At 41.2% G+C, this 22,224-nt stretch overlaps 1 protein-coding gene across 2 annotated transcripts in view; it reads right to left on the minus strand.

The window, feature by feature from the left end:
• Positions 1 to 22,224, minus strand: part of NTPCR (nucleoside-triphosphatase, cancer-related) — a 28,143-nt gene that overhangs the window by 1,517 nt on the left and 4,402 nt on the right. The window contains exons 2-4 of one of the 2 annotated variants that reach the window (XM_002809294.4): positions 21,479 to 21,641; positions 20,760 to 20,856; positions 7,064 to 7,273 (exon numbers count right to left, since the gene is read on the minus strand). In XM_002809294.4, coding sequence (XP_002809340.2) covers positions 7,064 to 7,273; positions 20,760 to 20,856; positions 21,479 to 21,641 — 470 coding nt within the window. Of the gene's footprint in view, positions 1 to 7,063; positions 7,274 to 20,755; positions 20,857 to 21,478; positions 21,642 to 22,224 lie in introns of both variants that reach the window. The other variant, XM_024246672.2, reaches the window with a different exon arrangement.

Below are 22,224 nucleotides of genomic sequence, written 5' to 3' on the forward strand. Positions count from 1 at the left end.
AAGGACAATGAAGGAGTCTGGGGGGGCAGGCAGGAACAGGGGCATGTGTGGGGGTCAGGGGCAGGAAAGGCTTCCAGGGGTGCTTAAGCCTGGATGTAATTTCGACAGGTGAACCATGGAGAAGGGGCTGAGCCAAGGTTCCCAGTAAGAGCGGGGAGTGCATGTGGAAGCCTTCTGAGGTTCAGGGTGGTTGTATCTGAAGAGGGGGCCTGGCATACAGTAGGTGCCAATACATGTCCGAGGAGGAGATGCAGAGCGGACCTCGTCAATTCTGGTTCCTGGCACCTGCTCACTCTTCTTGGAAGAGTGCTCTGATTGTCTTTAGGAGACTGTACGGTCTAGGAAACTTGCCCCCAGCCAACAAGTGGGCAAGCCAGGCCCTGGCGACTTCTCTGAGATCTGTACCCCAAGAGGAGTGACTGAGATCTGCACCCCAAGAGGAGTGAGCTCACGCAGCAAGTGCCAGAAGCTGATCCCATTTCTACTGGCCCTGGCTGCGTCAATCCTGGGCAGCTCTGGCTCCACTTGAAATGAGGACAGTCAGCTTTTCCTTTGGCTTCATGGGACAGCTCCAAAGCCTATAAGGCTTTTTGATGCTGTTTTCACTTAAATTAGCCAGAGTCCATTCTTGTTGTTTGCAATCAAGGAATCCACCTGAGGTAGAAAGGAGGCAACAAAAGGTGGGCACCACGGGGGCCCTTTTCTTCCACTCTGAGTTCAGCAGTGATTGCAGTAGCTTCTGCCTCCAGCCAGGCTCTGTGAGAGTGGACTGTGATACACAGCTGGAGAATTTGCTCCGGTCTTCTATTACACAGTACGGTGACTACAGAGTAAATAACAAGGTAGTGTATATTTCAAGATAGCTAGAAGAGAAGATTTTGAATGTCATCACCACAAAAAATGATAATTTAAAGTTACAGATACGGAAATCACCCCGATTTGATCATTATACAATGTATATATGCACTGAAACATCACACTGTACCCCATAAATATGTACAATTATTATATCAATTACAAATTAAAAATTAATTTGAAAATTAATGAGCAGAATGCAAACACTCCAATATTAATATTTTGATACTCCCTTTGATTTCCCTAAGATTATTTCTGAAAATTATGCAGTAAGATGTTGATGTGAGACTCTCTGCAGTATTCACTTATGATATTCCCTGCATGAGGAAGGCACACTCCCAAATGCAAGAACAAGGATCACAGCATCTGCCAACCTCAGGAGTCTTTGCCTTATGTGAAATTCTAGTCTACTTTTTATTCAACAGCCAGAATTTTGGTTGCAGAAAGTCTTTCCTGAGAAGCTAATTAGAAAAGGGAGCTGGGAGCTGGGAACAGGAAAAGGAAATAAATAAGACTGCAGAAAGAAAAAAGTAATCCCAACCATTCTTTTTTTCTGCACTGGAGCCTTAAGAGAAAGAAAGGAAGCTGAGTGAACCTGAACCCTTGCACCTGCCCAGTGGCCGTAGGAGGGCCCTTGGTAAGAATTTATCCTGGGCACAGTGAAGATAAGACTGTGAGCACCATGGGGTCAGAGGCCACATCTCATTCATCCTGGGACCTCCAGATCCAATCCCTTGCTTATTAGGAATGTTGGGGGCCCGTCCCACAGTTTCAAGGAAATGCACGTGGTTTTGTTTTGCTTTCTTGCACATAGTTGTATACTAAGAGGCATTTCTTCCCCTGCCTGTTCCATCCATGTTTTCAGGTTTGGGGTTGTTTAAGTCAGAACATAAGCAGGACCCAGTATCTGCTAATGCATCTGTGCCCAGCAGATGAGTCAAGTACTGTCTCTCACAGTACCTAGGCCAACCAGATGAGAAGACAAACTTGTGATATCACCACCTCAACTTCTTATTTAAACAATCAAGAAGCGGGAAGGGGAGACTGAGCAGGGCATACAGACACTGATCATATTAAACAAGTTAGAAGGCAGTGAGGTAGCATGCAAGCAGCCTGGAAGACCAGATAATACCCACTCACTGCTGCCAAGAACATGTGCACCCCAAGGTCTAAACAAGAGGCTTAGTCATACAATGAAGCTGCCAGCTTAAAAAAGATCTAAAGTTGTTGATAACATTTTCAATGTTATGACATTAACTAGAAGGCAGCAAAATCAATCAATGACACACTCACTGGGATACAATGGGATAAAACTCAGTGGGATACAATGGTAATAACCTCTTAGAGTTCTGAAAAACAAATTATTGAAGAACCCATAAGTCACCTGCTATGATTTGACTGTGTCCCCCAAAGTTCATGTGTTGGAAACTTAACCCCCATGCAAATAGAGGTGGGACCTTTAAGAGGTGATTAGGTCATGGGGGCAGCCCTCATGAATGGATTAATGCCATTATAGTGGGAGGGAGTGAGTTATGGCAGGACTGGGTTACTGATAAAACGATGTCTGGTTCTCCCTCTCTATTTTCACTGCTAAAACTCCAGTGGATAGAACAGTACCTGACATACAGTGGGTGCTCAATATTTACCAAATAGATGAATAAAAATACTCTATTGCCAATTTCTTCTACTGATGCCTTACTAGGTAATAGGAGGTGCTAAAGATTGTATCAGTGAGATTTTATTTTCCTACTCAGGTACTGTTCTTTGTTTTCTTTTTTCAGCTGTTTTTTTTTAATACATCAGAGAATGTTATTGTTTTGCCTCAACTGTCAAACATAATTCTTGAAAACTCAACAGAGGAAGAAAAGCCCACTACACTCACTCAGAGTTTTACTCTTCCCATTGTTCTTTCTTCCTTCCTGATGTTCCAGGTGTCCTTTAACCATTTCCTTTCTGATAAGAGAACTTCCTTTGGCCATTCTTTTAGAGCAGTTCTATTATGACAAATTCTCTTAGTTTTCCTTCATCTGTGAATGTCTTATAGAATTATGAGTCAACAGTTGTTTCAACACTTGGAAAATGTTGTGCCACCTCCTTCTGGCCTTCATGGTTTCTCCTGAGAAATCTGCTGTCACTCATATTGTTTTTACCCTATAGGTAAGGTGCTGCTTTCTTTTCACTGCTTTCAAGACTTTAATTTTCAGAAGTTTGACTATGGTATGTCTTGGCATGAATTTGAGTTTATCCTCTTGGGGTTCACTGAAAATGTAGGTGTATGTATTTTGCCAAATATGATAAAAATGCAGCCATTACTTCTTCAAACACTTTTTCAGCCCCACACTCCTCTCCTGGTACAATGACATGAATGTCAAGTCTTTTGTAATAGTCCCACAGGTCCCAGAAACTCTGTTCATTTTGTTCATTAGTTTTTCTTAAGTCTGCTCTTTGTCAGGTAATTTCTATTGTTCTACCTTCAAGTTTATTGATTCTTTCTCCTGTCACCTCTATTCTGCTGATAAGCCCATTCAGTGACTTTTTTATTTGGCTATTGTATTTTATAGTTCTAAAATTTTCATCTGATTTTTCTATCTTCTAGGTTTTTGCTTGAAACTTTCTAGTTCTTTGCTGAGACTATTTTTCATTTGTTTCACGTGTATCTGTAATTTTATGAAGCATTTTTATGTTGGCTGTTTTCAAATCCTTGCCCTATAATTCCACTATTTGAGTCACTTTGCTGTTGAGATTTGCTGATGGCCTTTTCTCACTCAGGTTTAGGTATTCCTGATTCTTGGCATGACAAATGATTTTCAGTTGTGTCTGTTGTGTTGTTCCTTAGGTCCTTAGGTTCCTACCCAGTCTGCCTTTTTCTCTTCACTTTTCAGGTCTTCTTATGCTTGCATTATAAATAACATCCAAGGTTTTTGGCTGCAATTAGCAGGAAAAATAAACACAAGTGTGTCTACTCTATCTTGTCTAAAACTGGAAGACTTCTCAGGTGTTTTCGGAAAGTACTGTGTTCGACCAACATTATGAAGAATAAGTCAAGATAATACTACTAATTTGTGTGGTATATTTCCCCCATATCATGAGCTCAGTCTCAACTTCACACTATGCATGTTCATTGGAAAGTACTCTGTTCACCCAACATTATGAAGAATAAGTCTAGATAATATTACTAATTTGTGTGGTATATTTCCCCCATATCATGAGCTCAGTCTCATCTTCACACTATGCATGTTCAGCTGGTAGCAAACGGAGGCTGACTCTGACCCCTTTTCATAGCTCATTTTCTTCCCTGGAATGTTCTCCCTTCTTTTTTCCCATTCCCTCCTTCAAGAGCCAACTCAAGAACCCCTTCCTTTGGACACCTCTCCCCACTACCACTGCTCACACAGATCTCTCCCTTCCCTGCCCCTAGATTTTGATTGCCCCACGGTCTGTTTTTCTTGAGGGCAGAGATCATGCCTTACGTGTGCCTAAACCATGGACTAAGTATTGAATGTGAAGGGCACTCTCAAAAATGGATTCGGATACTTTATTGCATGTGAGCAACAGAAAGAACCCAAAAATATATCTAATCCAACACCTAAGTTTGCAGATAAAGAAAATGAGGTTCTTGGCCAGGCACAGTAGCTCATGCCTGTAATTCCAACACTTTGAGATGCTGAGGCAGGCAGATTGTTTCAGCTCATCAATTCGAGATCAACCCCGGGCAACATGGTGAAACCCCATCTCTACAAAAAATGCACAGATGAGTCAGGTGTGGTGGCACATGCCTGTAGTCCCAGCTTTTTGGGAGGCTGAGGTGGAGGATGGCTTCAGCCTAGGAGGCAGAGGATGGCAGTGAGCCAAGAGCATGCCACTGCACTCCAGCATGGGTGACAGAGACTAACCTTGTCTCAGAAAAAAAGAAAATGAGGTTCTTGATTTATAAAACTGAAAAAGGCCAGGCACAGTGGCTCACACCTGTAATCCCAGCACAGATCACTCTGGGTAACACAGCAAGACTCTGTCCCTCCCCCTCAAAAAAATAAGTTAAATAAAAAATAAAAAAAAAACTGAAACAGAAGGACCACACAAACCCCAAAGCAACAACAACAAAAAAAACAGGGTATGTCAGCCCCTATCTCTTACTTAATTAACTCAAAGCTAATTGTTTTATTTACAGATCATTAGAAGCAATGATTATCTTGCCTGGAGAGTAATTTTGAGTCTCAGAGAGAGGAAGAAATGTGGTATGATCCTAAGACACAAAGTTTGCTTCTGGCCATCACAGTCAGCTCCCTTCAGTCCTTCCTTAGGACTGTTGGATTAGATTAGTTTGCAGAGCTAGCCAATCCCTGGAGTCTAACACTAGCAATTTCCCGGTCTTCCAGCCTAGAAGCTACCTGACCTCAAAACTAATTTTCTTTCATGATCTTTCACTATTCATTGCCTCGATTTCCATGGAAACTCTATAATCACAACCAAAAATGTAAAATAAGAGAAGACGACATGAAACTCTGAAGAACCCCACAGATTTTTCAGGGCTCTCAAATGTCACCTCCTTGAAGAGACCTTCCCTGATCGCCCTTGCTACTGCTGCCCCCAACTACCACATTGCCTGGTTTCTTTATTTTTGCCTTTATCGGTATCTGAAATTGCGTAACTTGTCTGTTCACATTTTTGGTATTCAGCTCCTCCACTAGAATGTAAGCTCCATGAGAGCAGGGCCTTGGTCAGTCTCGTTCACCACAGTATCCCAAGACTTAGAATGACACCTAGCATACAGTAGGTGCTCAATCACTATTGACCAAATGAATGAATAAATAAATCAATAAAGAAATGCACACATTTTTCCAAGTCTGGCTGTCTAACCCTAATGGCTGTTTACCACTACACTCCAGGATTCTTTGGTGGCAACATGTGGATACTCCAGGATTCTTTGGTGGCAACATGTGGATACTGCCAGTGGGCCAAGGTGACATTTTACTCATTGATTAAAATGATCATGAGGAAGGTGCTCACAGGTACTCACTCTCCACTCCCCCTGATAGGAGTGGCCCTGCCTGCCTGACTTGTTCACTGGGCACTTGCAGGGCCAGGGAGCTTTTAAACTGGGGGTGGGGAGTGAGGTGTGTGAGCAGAGCTCAGCCAAGAGCACGGCTACCACTGATTCAAAGAAACTAAGGGCAGGGGTGGGGGAGAGGCAATATCTGACTGAGAGGAAAACAGAGGGACAACAGGGAAAGAAAGGCAAGAATTTAGACAAAGTGCCAGCAATGCCATGAGTCCCTTACGACTGGCTCAGACGCTGCCACTGGTCAACAAGCCCTAGCCCCTCATCTCTCACATGTGGTCTACAGCAGTGCTTCTCAAAGTGCAGGGGACCTAAAAACCACATGAGAACTTGCCAAAACAGATCACGGGGCCATCCCCCAAAGTTTGACTCCTTGGACCAGGGCAAGGCCCACTCCCAGGTGATGCCCGTGCTGCCATCCTGCAAGCCTCACATTGAGTAGCAGACCCTACAGATGCACTGGTGAATGCAGCAGCCACATGAGGCCACAGAGGACCTCAGATGTGGCCAGTGTGACTGAGAATCTGAATGTTTAATTCAATTTAAATTTGATTATTTATGTGATTAAATAAATAATTCAATTTAAATATGATTAAATTTATTAAACATAAATAGCCAGATGTGGCTAGTTGCTAGTGTTCTGAGCAATGCAGAGAGTACATTTCCCTCACTACTGGGAAGTTCAACTGGATGGTGCTGCGATTCAGCACCTGGAAGCTGTGCCTCCAAACACATCCATAGCTTCTTCTCCCCACAAGCAGAAGTGGGTCAGCTTTAAAACAAAAAATATTTGCCTCTGTATCCCAACCTGGCGCCTTTCAATCTGAGAAGAGATAAGCTTAGAACAAGCACCTTAGCTCAGGCAATTCTGATGCCAGAGAGATCCTAGTGTCTGGTGAGGGAGATGGAAGAAAAAAGCGGCCAGAACAACTGGGACCGTCAGGAGGCTCCCCCATAAGCGAGTTTGTTTTTTCATCAAGTAGAGGTATAATTTAAGTTCTATACATTTCTAGAAAATTAGACTCACCTATATTTCAGCATGGAAGGGAAAAAATGTTAACTCAAAACCAAAGATATATTTTAGAGCCATCTGCTATTTTAGATCATCTGCTCCATTTCCACTGATTATGGAGGACTGGCTGTACTCACATTAAACACCTGCACATCCTTTCTGTTTCTGATTTCTTCTACAAGAGCCAGTGGCTTTCCTTTAGGAACCGGGATTGTGCCAAGGATTATAGTCCCTGGGGCAGACAGCGTCTGACGAACAGCTTGGATGAAAGGCTGACTGAAGAGCTCCATCTTCCCAATCTCATCGATGACGCACACTCTTTGCCCTGGGCCACTGCTGCAGTCGGCCTGAGAATGACAAAGACTTTTACTGAGACACCAGAGTCACATTAACCAAAGGGCCCATGGGCCCTACTCCCCAATCACTCACCAATGAGGTAAAAAAGACAGAAACCTTTTTACTGGATTTCGAAAAGTGACAGCATCCCACAGACCACCCCTGGTACTGTGCAGGAGGGGACTGCACAAGGGTGAGTCCCAGGAGCTGGGAATCATTGGGACTCTTGGAAGCTGGCAGCTATGCCTGTTACCAGTGGGATGTTCAAGGAAGTAATGGACATAAATTGGAATAAAGTCATGAGAAAGAGAATCTGAGATCTAAAGGATGCAATTGTACTTACTTTTTTTCCCCTTTAGCCAAGACTCGTTTCCTTTTAATTTTCACCTTTTTCCAGCAATGCTTACGGACCAGATCATGAAATACACAAGCATCTGCCTAGAGCGGTTATCTCCCCCACAGCACGTAGGGAATCTCATATGGCTCAAAATGGAAAAAAGAGGCCATTATTATCAACAGAGGCTCCCACGCTTGCTGTCTCATTTCTTTTAAGCCTGAGGTATTTGGGTGCCACTTATTTTCTGGTTGTATATAAATATAAAGCTTGATCTCTGTCTTGGATCCCCTCTCTCGAATCACTCACTCTGGGGGAAGAGAAGTGCTATGCTGTGAGGATACTCAGGCAGCTGACGGTGAGGTCCACGTGGTGAGGCACTGAGGCCTCATGGCAACAGCCAAGAGGAAATGAACCTGCCAACAACCACATGAGCAAGCTTAGAGGCAGGGCCCTCCCAGTCAAGCCTCAGATGACCACAGCCCCAGCCAACAGCTTGACTGCAACCTCAGAACCCCAGCTAAGCTGTACCTGGATTCCTGATCCTCAGATACTGTGTACAATAATGTGTTTGTTGTTTTAAGCTGCTAAATTTTGAGATAACTTGTTCCATAGCAACATATAACTAACACACATGTCCTCTATAGAAAGTCTTCCTAGAGAAGGCTGACAGGACTTTGGTTGATTCTTCCCTGGGAGGGACACAACAGAACATGTAATAAACACTTCAATGAATGGTGAATGACAAACACACCTTATATATGTTTGTATACATGATTATTTTGAAAACTGTATGTAAAGCTGATTTACAAAGTATTCTTCACTACAGTTCTGATTCCTTAAATGATGACAGCAATATAGTCCTAGAGGGCATGTCTGAGTTAAGCTAGATTTTGTTCAAATTCCAAAAGCCAAAGCAGCGTATGGTACAGTGTGGCTGGTGGCAGGGATCAGTGGCAACCAGGGGCAGCCAGTGACAGACGGAGCTGCGGGCCCAGATCCTAAAGGACCTCGATGGCACACACAGAGGTGGGAATCTTCCCCCACAGCCGAAAGAGTCTAGTTCAGGGAGGATCACAAGTTGTGCTAGAAAGACTGCTGGCTGTGGAGTCAGAAACACATGTTAGACCCCTTTTGGAATAGATAAGATAGAGGGTGTCTAAACCCCAGTTGTGATTGCATGGAAGCAGTACAGCAGTGTTTTCCAGACTTTTAAGTAAGCAGTACTCTATTTTCCTACTGCATATTGTACACTTATGAAATATTTTTCCTCTCATTTTATCAGCTAAAAGATCAAGAAGGAGTCCACTGTAATCACCCAAGAGAGGTCTGAACAATCTCCACACTTCCGTGTTTCTGACACGCTTCATTTTTGCCTATTATCTGTACACACACCTGGTCTCCCCACTTAGGGCAGGTACATGGTTGTCCTCATCTGCATCCTTCCTGGGAAACTCACCGATGTCCCAGAGCTGAGAAGTGGGGAGCTGAAGGAGCAATGTCACCCTCCACTGGGGGGGTCGGGGAGAAGGGCAGGGCATCTATGAAGTAAGTCACTACTTATTCCAAGTTTTTCCTCCAAAATGAAAGCCACATTTGGGAGAAATAAAATAGCTACCAACCACCTGTCTATGATAATAAAAACAGACAACAGTACAAGAAGGTTTCTGTTTTCCTGGGAGCATGCCACTCCAACTGACCCGACTGTTCCAAAATGCTGTGGACATTTTGCTGCCCCCAGAGACGATGAGTAATTGTGGATGCCATTCCTCTGGAGGCTGTCATCTAAAAGCCAAAATAAAACTTTTTCTGGCACCTCAAAATGACAGTTTTGGAAGGTGCCAAATCAGACAAGAAGCGATATGAAAGAATGTGTGTACACATGCACATGTATTTATTTGACTATATACATGAGGATAGTAAAATGCACGTGGCCATGTGTAAATACACACGTACAGGGAGAAAGTGTGTGGCTCTTCAACAACCAGCCTTCCTGCAATCCTCTAGAACGTTCACCAGTGAAAGCTCATCGACATTTATTTAAGTTTCAGCGCAAAAGAATTTGGACACACATGTATACATTACTTTCTACCAATTGGAAATCTTCATTTTAAAACCTTAGCTTACATAAAATCCTCAATCTGTCCAGAATTGGGGAATTTTATAATCCAGGAACTTCAGAAATCTCAAAAATAAATCTATGATTTTTAATTAAAAATGCAAGTTATTCATATTCAGTTGAGAGAAAGATGTCAGCTGCTGAGCCACTCTGAAGCATGTAGACACTCAGCTTGCTTTTCTAAATAGTACAAGATCATACACTCAAGGTCTTAAAAAAAGAACCACTATAACGTGTAACATGGTTTTATTTCTATATAAATTCAAGCAACTTTAGAGGGAAACAAAGAAATAAGTAAGTAAACAAACATTCACCCCCTTTACCTTGTTCTAAATTGATAGAGACGCAGACTTAGAACAATAGGGGCCCAGGTTTGAAGATGATCAGGAACCCCTCCCCAACCCCCGGTGTGGGGAGAGTCCTAACAAGCTCCCAGAGAAACTCCACCTGCAGCTGCTGGAGTAAGGAGTGTGTAAAAACTGTAGGTGGCTCTCAGCCACGTGGTCAGAATCACGATGTACACACCATCTGGGGTGTACACACCAACTGAGGAGCACCCTTTCCTCCCCTCACAGCCTCTCCTTAGAGGACAACACAGGCAGCATTGCTTCCTAGTGCCACACCTCAGTCCTATGTAACACACTAGCCTTCCTGGCCACACCCCTCACAGGCTTCCACTTCAGCTGATTATAAATGTTCATCCATGAAGCACACTTTTAGTTTCCCTGTTCCGGGAGAGAAGATATTTCCTTAGATAGAGTCCTAAAATTGACCAGCCAGGGATAAGAGAAGCTATGAATAATTTTATAACTTTGGTTACACTCAGCTAGTTTGCTTTCCAGAAAGATCAGAACAACAAATATCTTCATACCAGTTATATCAGAGACCTGAAAATAGTGTGATTTTTTTGGGGTCCTTTGTTTATTTTTATATGTACTTTTAAAAATACAAAGAACATATAAATATAAAATAATTTCATTTAACCAAAATATCAAACTGAGAGCAAGCTAATCCAAGTGGTCTTTGCCTTATTCTGAATTATTTGCATAATAAATATTTCTAGTGGTATTAATGTTAATTTTAGGAGAACTGTTTGGATTGTTTCATTTTAATATCAGACACACAGACTAGCTCCTGAGCTTACCCATCTGGGACAGCAAGTATTGAAAGTCATGAAAGTGGATCAGGAGTGTCTATCAGAAGTTAGGCAGCAAAACTATAGCCCTTCCCCCAAACAGCAGCAAGTTCTAGGGAGGCAGAAAGGCAAATGGTGGTAACAGCAGCCATCTCTGAGCCAGCCCACAATTCCTCACCCACTGAAGTTATTAGCTAAAAATGCAGGGCTCTGGTCATATTTTATGTGTTTATTCCAAGCCTTCAAGTTTCATAATCCCTTTGCTGTCTGGTGGCATATGGACTGTGAGTCTCCAGGGCATAGCCAGGACAAGGTGTCTAGACTGCCCGACGGCGCCTGGTAGCCCCGCCCTTCCCAAGTCAGGCATGCTCTGGGCAGAAGCTGCTCCCCCGGATATGCCAGAGATCCTCGCCCCGGCACACAGACAGACTAGCTCTGAGGCTCTTCCTGGATGTCCTAAATGGCCTCTCGGGACTCACAGGGGCTCACCCACATGGTCACCTGACTGAAGAGTGCTTGAATGGTAGCCATGGGGTTTTCCAAGCTATCTTGGGACTGAAACAACACCTACTGGCTGACAGTCAGTCCAGAGAGATGGAGAGCCCAGTACTCCTTGTCCTCCTCATTCTCTGAGCACTTGGGACTGGCCTGCACATTTGGGCTCCTGGGACTCCATGACAGATTACTGTCCCACTCTGGACCCCAGCTCCCCGGCAAACCAAACCAAATTGTGATGGGAGGCTCCTCTCAAGGTACTGCCATCCATCACCTCAATTAACTCCTCAAGAAAACAATCACAGCTATTGCTCTGCTGAGCACCTCCTAGGAGCCAGGGGCCAAGGCACTTTACAAGCATTACATTCGGTCCTCCCAGCAACTTCACATAGCAGGTAACAGCATCTGTCTCACAGATGAGGAAAGGAAATTAAGCATTAAGGTATTTACTCAAAACTCACTGAGAGCACAGCGACAGAGCTGGAGTCAAACCAGAGATCACCTGACTTCAAAGCTCTCTTCCACACCCTGTGTGCAATACGCCTCACACTTTGATTCTGAAATAAAGAATAGCATCTAGGAAACTGACCTAACCATGAAGAAACTGCTTTCCTCTCCAATAAGAAAGAACAGCACTCTGGTGTTTAGGGATCTACAGAGGCATAGGCACAAAACCTCAATTTATTTGGAGTAATCATATTGCTCTAAATTACTCAAAAAGAACACATATTTTGGGTCTGAGAATAACATCACCAAAATCATTTCATCAAGTATGGATAGTGAATGGCCCACTGCAGTAGGCAGATATGATAAAGTAAAAGGACTTCTCTCCTCTACCAGGAGCACACCCCCGAGCAGACGGTGAAAGAGTTATTACCAGGTATCCTGATATGTCCACCTTCCTGCCAGTGTTTACAAAAACCAAATAAAAAAAAATTTCACTTGCTTAGTAAAAATTGTCATCAATATTTAAGCTTTTGGTAAATGTTTAGTATCTCTGATACCTGATACCCTTTTCATTAGAAACTGCCTGAGGAGAAAGAACTGATTGTTTTTGCTATAATAAAATGGTGATGGCTTTTCTAATGGGGAGGTAACCGGATACAAACAGAGAGAAGTACAGCTTAGAGTGGAAAAAAGCTTAGCCATTATGGCTTTTTTTTTTAGTTCAGCTTCAATGTATAGTAATCTTATGTTTGTTAATTACTGCTCACCTTGCTAGAGAAAGTATTTCAAAAGAGAGTAGTTAAATCTGCTTGCCAATTAAGGCCTCAAGAGAAAATTATTTTTATCTTAAGATGATCTAATAAAGCTTAGATAAAATTAGAATTGGCTAGGGGAAATCTGATGAGGAGGATGCACATGGTCTCACACTATCTCCCCACTCACTGCTCATTAGTGTCAAAGAAAAAAATAGTAACTATACAGTGGAGAAATAGGACTATTCCTTGATCAGGTAATCAAAATTTATATCACTAAACATCACACACCTCCAGATGAGATACTCGAGAAGGATGCATCATCACTTATGACTTATGGAGTATTCCAGCTGAATTTGGTCATGAGGAAACATCAGAAAAACTCCAAAAGAGGAATGTTCTTTTAAATTGGAACTATATTCTTTACAAATGTCAATGTCCTGGAAGACAAAGAATGACTGTGCAAATGTTCCAAATTAACGGAGGCCATGGAGATGTGACAACTAAGTGTAACATCTGGAGGAAAAGAAATGTTACAAAAAATATTAAGTCAACTGATGAAACTAGAACACTAACGATAGATTAAAGTATTTTTTTCAATGTAAGATTGACAGAGGTTGATAACTGTATTGATTATGTAAAAGCATATCATTATTTTTAGGAAAAATATACTGAACATTTAGGAGTAAAGTACCTTGATGACTGCAATGTATTCTCAAATAGTCACCCCCTTCCAGCTTATATATTTATACACACACACAAACACACACACACTCACACACACAGAGAGAGAGAGAGAGAGAACAAGCAAACAAGGCAAATGATAAACACAGGTGACTCTGGATAATGAGAGTATACAGGTGTTCTTGCACTATAATGCTTATAACTTTCTCTAAGAGTAAAATTTTATCCAAATGAAGTTAAAAAAATTATCAAAAAAAGAAAACACACACATATGTACTTTCTCAGTACCAGATTCAAGAAAACAACCAACTCACCCTGTATGAACTTCCTCCTAATGGAGTGTGGTTTTAGACTGATATGCACGGGAGGCGAGACAGAAGGAAATGCTGGAAATGGGACAAAGTGAGCGAGGAAAAGGAAAAACGGCAACAGTTTACACAAACTCAACCCCAGTCCAGCCTAAGGGACGTGTGACTTAAGGAGCATGCAACGTTTCTGTGTTTCTTGAGAGTGGACTACAAGAAGAAAGACATGGAAGTGTCATAACCCAGGGCAAAAGCCTGCTTAGCATCTAAATCCACAGAATCTCACCAACAATCAGAAATAATAAAGTCTCAGTCTCTGCTCAATAGAAATTATGAAGATTTGCCATGACAAATCTTGCAAAATGAACTGCAGAGTCAACCTCATGCTGAATTTTCACTTCATTTTCTTATGCTGATTCACTGCAGGAATGTCCTTACTGACAGTTTAAAAACTGATTTTCTGTTTGCACCAGATAGCTTTTAATTTCCCTGGCTGATCCTGCATTACGTACTTGTAATACATGAGGCAGAGAAGCAGAAGCTGAGAGAGAACAAAGAATCAAATGCCACATTTGCTAACAGCAATGACGGAAATTCTAGCAATGCTGAGGAGCTTGTCAATCTTTCAAGAATGGATCCTGACTAGAACTTGGTTTTTCTGCATTCTTTCTAAATCCAAGTGTCCTGAAACACTAAGGAACACTTCCAGGTCAAGAGTCTAAAAAAACAAAAACAAAATACTTTTCCCTAGACGGGAGTCCTCTCACCTTCAAAGGAAGTTTCTAAGATTTTCCAAAGCAGAGCCTATTTCAGAATCAAAAGTAGATCCTGCTCGCAAAAACAAATATACTTTAAAGCCTTATTTTAATCAAAACAGGAAAATACAAGGTTCAAACTATGTTGGTTTTCCCTGGGTGTTCTGATTTTAGCTTACTCTCCCTTTCACAGATCTTTGTAAACAATGACACTGTTCACCTGGAAAACAGGGCTTTGAGTAGATGTCCTTTGTTCTTTAAAACATTATAATCTATTGTCTCCATTTTGTGTGAGTAGGAGATATGTTGAAAATCAATAAAATGTTACATCTTACATTGCATCAAATTTTAATAAAGCATTCAGGGTAGCTGTCAAAAAGGCCATTATGAAAAAGGCCAGCATTATCTTATCAGCCTTGATCATTAGGAAACAGAAAAAACAATCCTAATTCCAGTAGCACCAGAAAATAGGAGAGCCCTATGAATAACCTCACCAATAAAAATTTTAAAGAAATAAATGGAGAAAGAGAAACATGTTTTGGGCTGTGGAGAATTAAGATTATCTGAAAAATTAAGACACCCTTTATGTCAAAATAGCTATAGTCCCGATCACTCTATATAAGACATTTTTTTTTTAATAGATAGTAAAGTCTTGATTCTATAGTTCGCTCCAGCTCTACCACTTACACAATCAGTGTGTCCCTGGGCAAGTAACTTTCCACTCTATGCCTCAGTTTCCTCACCTGTAAAATAAGAATATAGTGATAGTGTTCTGAGGATTAAATGAGTTCATGCCTGGCATGTAGTTTGCACTCAATAATGGTTTACTACTACTAGCGCCACCATTACTACAGTTTCTGAACAAGGCCATTTTTTGAAGCAGAAAAATAAAAACGATTACCATGGTAATTAAAATACTATGGTACTGATGCAAGGATCAAACAGATCAATGGAAGAGAACAGATAACTGAAACACTACACATACAAGCACACATAGTTTTAATATAATTAATTAAGCATAAAAACTAATTAGAAATGGGTTATTTAACAAACAGTTTTAGTAAACTGGCTAAATATCTGGAAGAAAATCAGTTGAGAATCTCATAGCATATTACACTCAAGATAAATCCAAATGGATTGAAAACATAAATGTTTAAAAAAAGCACGCAGAAAAATATATAGGTAAAATTTTATATAAATTTGGAACAGGGACAGACTTTTCTCTATGTTGAAGGGAAAACAATCACCAAAGTGAAGTGCTAAACTGAGAAAAACAGAATCAATAATATAAAAAGGCTATCTGCTTAATAAAAGATCTATTTAAGCCCAAAGAAAATAAACGGGAAGAGCAATGGATGAACAACTTAAATTAAGGAAAACTTAATGAACAACTGAAAAACATTTAACCCCATTAGTAACTGAAAAATGCAAATCAAAATAAAGCAGTGTGTTGAAAATAAGTAGAGCGCTCAGGGCTGGCAAAGTGCAGCAGAACAAGCACACTCACACCCTGGCAGTGGGACACAAAGTCAACGCAGCACCATGAAGACCTTGAAGGTTCACACCCCACCAGCTCAGACTTCACCTTTTAGACCCTCCCCAGGCAAACAATCATGGCTAGAGAAAAAGACTCATGTATAAAGGGTGCTTTGTTGCAAGGTTACTTACAATGGTGATACAGAACCTGAATGCCCAACACTGAGGGAGTAATAGTTAAATCAAAGATGAAAACTCAAACCATCAAATAGGATGAAACCACTAAAATCTCCCAGCTTTGAAGATCAGCGTGTTGTGAGACCATTCCCATGTCCCTCAATCATATTAAGGGAGACACACCAAGCCTATGAAACTATACACAACATTTTCCCTGATCTTGAATGACTGAATAAATAAACCAGGTATACAAAACGGGCAGAAACAAAATAAGCTAACATTGGCTAACTTAGTGATAAGATTATGAGTTATTCACATTGTATTTTTTATTTTTATTTTACATTTTTTATAATTTTTTTTAACCATGAATATCTAGAACTTGAATACTCAGGAAAATAACAAATGTTGGACAAATAACGAAAGAGTTAACTCATGGAATGAAAAAAATTAACAGTCAACCCTACTAGAGGCTTTCCAAAAACCTTCCTAAGTCTAGAACACTTACCACACACACTCTATTTTTCTTTATTTCTCACGAGCGACCATGATGCTCAGGCTCCATTCCTGCCTAAAGAAATGTAACCAGGCTGGGCGCAGTGGCTCACACCTGTAATCCCAGCACTTTGGGAGGCCAAGGCGGGTGGATCACGAGGTCAGGAGTTCGAGACCAGCCTGGCCAAGATGGTGAAACCCCGTCTCTACTAAAAATACAAAAATTAGCCAGGCGCGGTGGCAGGCGCCTGTAATCCCAGCTACTGGGGAGGCTGAGGCACAAGAATCGCTTGAACCCAGGAAGCGGAAGTTGCAGTGAGCTGAGATGGCACCACTGCACTCTAGCCTGGGTGACAGAGCAAGACTCCGTCTCAAAAAAAAAAAAAAAAAAAGAAAGAGAAAAGAGAAACGTAACCAGAGCAGCTTTGCAAGGTGGACCTGGGTTGTGCCTGGGCCTCCTGAGCCTCTCCCTCGCCTAGAGCTGCTCTTGAGCTCCCGGCCACAATTTTTTTTTTTTTTTTTTTTTTGAGATGGAGTCTTGCTCTGGTGCCCAGGCTGGAATGCAACAGTGCCATCTTACCTCACTGCAACCTCTGCCTCCCGGGTTCAAGCAATTCTCCTGCCTCAGCCTCCTGAGTAGCTGGGACTACAGGCATGTGCCACCATACACAGCTAATTTTTGTTTTTGTTTTTAGTAGATACTGGGTTTCACCATATTGGCCAGGCTGGTCTCAAACTCCTGGCCTGAAGTGATCTGCTCGCCTCAGACTCCCAAAGAGCTGGGATTAAAGGCATGCGCCACTGCAACCAGTCCCAGCCACATCTTTACTTCCCCACCTGCAAATAGGCATAGCCCTGCTTGGCCTAATTAGAGAAGTACTTCTTATTTTTTTGTAGTATTAACACACACACACACACACACGCACACGCACACACACACACACATATAACCCTCAAACTATCTTTCACTCATACATAGTGAAATTTCTTACACACAATGGATATTTCTTATTATTGGAATTTGTGTTTTCATAGATCCCAGCACTATGAACTAACACTGTGTCCCTTTATAAAGGATTTCTAACACTTCCAGTTTACTTGGTTGTTTTCATTGCCAGTATCAAAAATGGTCTGTTTATACTCCCCAGTTTTGTTGCCTAATTATTTTAATTAATATTCTTTTCATTTTTTTCTTTAGTATAAAGACAAAACACTAATTCCTTCTCCTTTCTTCACTCCCATAAAATATGTATGACGGGAGAAAAATTTCTGCTCCAGAAAAGAAATCCATGACCCTGACTGGGTAAGAATCCTGTATTAGTCCATTTTCACACTGCTATAACTACGTGAGACTGGATAATCTATAAACAAAAGAGGTGTAATTGACTCACAGTTCCGCATGATTGGGGAGGCCTCAGGAAACTTACAATCATGGTGGAAGACGGAGGGGAAGCAACGATATTCTTCACGTGGAGGCAGGAGAGAAAGAGAGCGCAGGGGAAACTGCCACTTTTCAAACCACTGGATCTCATGAGAACTCCCTCACTATTGGGAGAACAGCATGGGGGAAACCACCTCCATGATCCAATCACCTCCCTTCAAGTCCCTCCCTCCACACATGGGGATTACAATTCGAGATGAGATTTGGGTGGGGACACAGAGCCAAACCATATCAAATCCCCTGCCAGGAACTTTTTCTACATGGAATGTACATGTCTGCATTTGGCAACCAGAATATAAAAAGTTGGGCGAAGTCTGTATTTCTTTATTTTTTAATTAAAAAACAGATTCATGCTCTGATCTGGTCAGCATATGATCTCTTATATAATCTTGCAGCTAGACACTAAACACCTGTGCAAACTCTTCTCCCAGGATTTGGTCTACTCTGTCTGAGCAGGGTAAGTAAAAAATTCTTTGTATTGACCCAGTCAGTTCCTAAAACCAGAATCTTCACTTGGAATTTCATTTGAAGTATTTCACTTGCCTTTCAAACATTTAAGTAGAGAGGAATGTATGTGATGGGAAAACAACTAAAAAGAAAAGTACCATGTTCTCTGCTCCCGCGCAACACAGCAGCCACAAGAGTCCCCAGCACAGGAACTGAGGGAAAGTTCCAAGAGGAAGGAATTAGGGAAGAAGGAGGTGGGAGGAGGAAACAGGGCTTAAGAGGAAAAGGAGAACTTGGTGGGTTCCAAGAAGCACAAGCTCCTGCTGAAACAGACCATAAGATACCACCAGCCCTCTGAGATTAGAGGATGTCCTCAGAGGCTATAGCTAAAATCTTCAGCAGCCTTTGGGCAACCACCACAACATACTTCAGCTGAGCTCTGGATGTTGAGGAGCAGAGAGGCAAAGATCTGGGAAGACAGTGTGCTCACCAAAAAAAATGGCAAGTGCCAAAGGCCTCAGGCTGGCATGTGTGGGAAGTCTGATTGAACCAGTGTGGCTGAAGAATGGCAAGATGAGGTCAGAGGTTAGTAAGGCCAGATATCACAGGGCTACAGGGCCTTCTAGGCCATTGGAAGGACCTTGGACTTTATTCTTGGTGCCATGGAAACCTCTGGATGGTTTATAGTTGGTTTTTGAGACAGGTCTGTATCATTTAATTTTCACAAATCAAAGTAGTAAGTCTGTAATAGATTAAATGACACTCACATTCCTTAACATGGTCCACAGAGCCCTGCGTCTCATGGCCCCCACCTTACCAAACTTACCTTCTTCGCCTAGTCCTGCTCCAGGGCTCTGAGGTCTTAATGTATCTGTTCCTGCCATTTAGAATATTCTCCCCAGACCTCCCCACCCTGACACATACAAATACCCTGATACTAACTCTCTCTCTCCAGTGCCCTCTCACCTTTTCCTTTCTGTTTAAATGTCATCTTCTCAGAACTCTTTCCTGCTTCCTTGGTCTAAAGGCAGTTCTTCCTGTCCCTCCCTCTCATAGCACCCTGTTCTTTTCTTTCACAGCATTAATGACAACGACAAGTATAAATTTACTTAGTGTCTACCTTTCCCACTAGACTAACAGTTTTGAGAGAGTAGAAAACATGTCTGTTTTGTTCATGACTGTATATGCAGTACTTGATAAATATCTGATAAATAGATACATAAAACAATACATAATCAATAAAACAAAAGTTGGTTCTTTGAAAAGATCATCTAAATTGACAAACTTTTAGACTGACCAAGAAAAAAAGAGAAGATTTAAATAACTAAAATAAAGAATGAAAGAAGTGACAATACCACCAATCTTACAAAATAAAAAGCATTATAGGTGAATCTATGAACCACTGTATGCCAGCAACTTAGATACTTCAGATGAAATGGACAAATTACTAAAAGGTACAAATTACCACAACTGATACAACAAAAAAATACAAAATCAACAGACCTATAAGAAGAGATTGAATTGGTAATTTAAAAGCTTCTCACCAAGAAAAACCTAGCCCACATGGCTTCTCTAGTGAATTCTATCAATCATTCAAAAAAAAAAAATTAATATGAATCATTCACAAACTCTTCCAAAAATTAGAAGAGAAGGAAATACTTCCTAACTCTATTAGACCAGTATTAACCTGATACCAAAACTAAACAACAATATCCCAAGAAAGCTACAGACCCTATCTTTTGTGAATAAAGATGCAGAAATCCTCAACAAAATACGCCTGAGTAAACTCTATACAAATAAGACATAGTTAACATCATACATAATGGTGAAAGACTAAATACTTTCTAAGATTAGGAATAAGATAAGGATGTCTACTCTCACCACTTTTATTCAATGTTGGACTGGAGGTTCTAGCCAGGGTAATTAGGCAAGGACTGAAATAAAAGGCTTTCAAAGTAGAAAGAAAGACGCCGTAAGATGTCAATAAAGTTTTTTCTTTTTTAAAAAAGGTAATATAATAATATAATGCGTTAACTGCTTACAGTACTTGGTAGGCATTCAATAACAACTGGCTATTATGTTCATATAATGACATTTTCTCTTCCTAAATGTTGGTTGTGCTGTGAAACCAGGTTAAGACATGACTGTGAGAAGACAGAGGAAAGACTTATCTTTGGGAATGTTGGTACCTAGGCATCAAGGGCCTTTCCAAAATAAAATATTTATATGTACTGAATTTATAGGAATTTACTTGTAGCTCAGAGTGATAGCAAATTATGTTGTTTATCCTTATTAAGACTCAATCACCTGATGACTTTTCAACTGTAAAATGCAAAACTGGGGCCTTTAAGAGCAAAAGACATTATGTTTCCATGGCTAGCAATTCCCACAATACACTAAGAGCAGATGGGTTCAAAAAGCAGAAACCACGTACTCACATTCCTCAAGACGGGGAGTGCCAACTGCTCAAAAGAAGTCAGGTCAACCACATACTGCCCAACTCGGCATTCACGTTTTCCAGGTGGAGGCTCTAACCTGAAGGAAAAGACATTATGTTCTTTGTTGAAAAACTCCTGTATTGATTTCTGGTTTTTAGCTGCTCCACTGAGCCTCTGGCATTCCACATATGCTAAATCATCCTTAAAAATGACCAACACAAAATGCGGTGGTCTATAAAGCTGATCAGGTCTTCTCTGCTTTGAACAGAGCTACCCTAAATGTCCACACCTCCAACAATGGGCCTTGCAGTTATGGCAGGGCTATCTCTTAAGGTCCAAGCAGCTACTGCATCAGCAGTCTTTGAAAAGTGGCACTAGAAACAGGACTAAGAATTATAAAGTGAGAGGAGTTTATGATTTGGTGAATAAGTTTTAAGTAAAATATCACTTTCTTATACTTTTTTCATGTGACGGTTTCATTCTGTTTTCTTTCTCTGAGAAATCCCTAAAGGCCTAAGATTCTTGAGGATAGATGACATCATTTGGCTCAACCCTGTGCCCAGGGAGACACTCTCAAGCTAAAGAGAAAGCAGATTGGCATCCAAGGACCCAACAGAGTATCTGCTTTTGGTGAATTTAGCTCTTGTTGAAAAGCTCCCAAAGCACAGATGGAAGGGGAGCTTAGATAATAAAACACCACAGAAATGAAATATCAGTACCCAACTCTCGATAAAGGCCCCCGGGTGCCGGACAACGTGACAACATCGAATCCTATTCTTCTCCCTCCCTGTCTGACTTCTTCGGTATAAAATCCATCGACAGGCACACCAGAGGATTTTAAGACCTCACTGGCTTTATGGATCAATGTTGTTTTTCCAACCCCTAAAATAAAAAAAAAAAAAAAAAGAAGAAAAGCCCATTAGGAAACATTCCCTTACTAGAGCACACACAGCACTTGTGGACTCTGAGACAGCAATTATGGTAGGTAGAGAAATGGGCTGTAAATTGATTTATGAATATGAACTTCAATTTAATTTTGATCGCTCCAGGTGTTAAAAATGCTTAATTTCAAGTAGAAACAAGCATAATAAAAACGTGAATGATATCTTGAGGTTTATTTTTAAATTGTGAAACATTGTTAATTTTGTCACATACACAATCCCAGAATCAACTGAGAGGTTCCTGATGATATTCTCCCGTGCCATTTGCATCCTGTGAAATGGTTTACAGTTCCCATTTTTCTGCCCAGGAAGTAACGCTGGTCACACTTGAGTCAGGGGCTGGGAATTTAAGATTTCAGCTTTCAAGAGATTACAAACGGACCTACACTTAACAGTGGGAAAATCACTTTGTTCCTCCTTTGACTTACATTGTTGTAACTCCTGAAAATGTGTCTCTTAAATACCATTAGCATCCCTGTTAATGGTCACTTCCAAACTTTTTCATAACAGCAAGCCTATCAGGT

This window comes from Pongo abelii, chromosome 1 (assembly GCF_028885655.2).
Source record: "Pongo abelii isolate AG06213 chromosome 1, NHGRI_mPonAbe1-v2.0_pri, whole genome shotgun sequence".
In the NCBI taxonomy this organism is placed as follows: Eukaryota; Metazoa; Chordata; class Mammalia; order Primates; family Hominidae; genus Pongo; species Pongo abelii.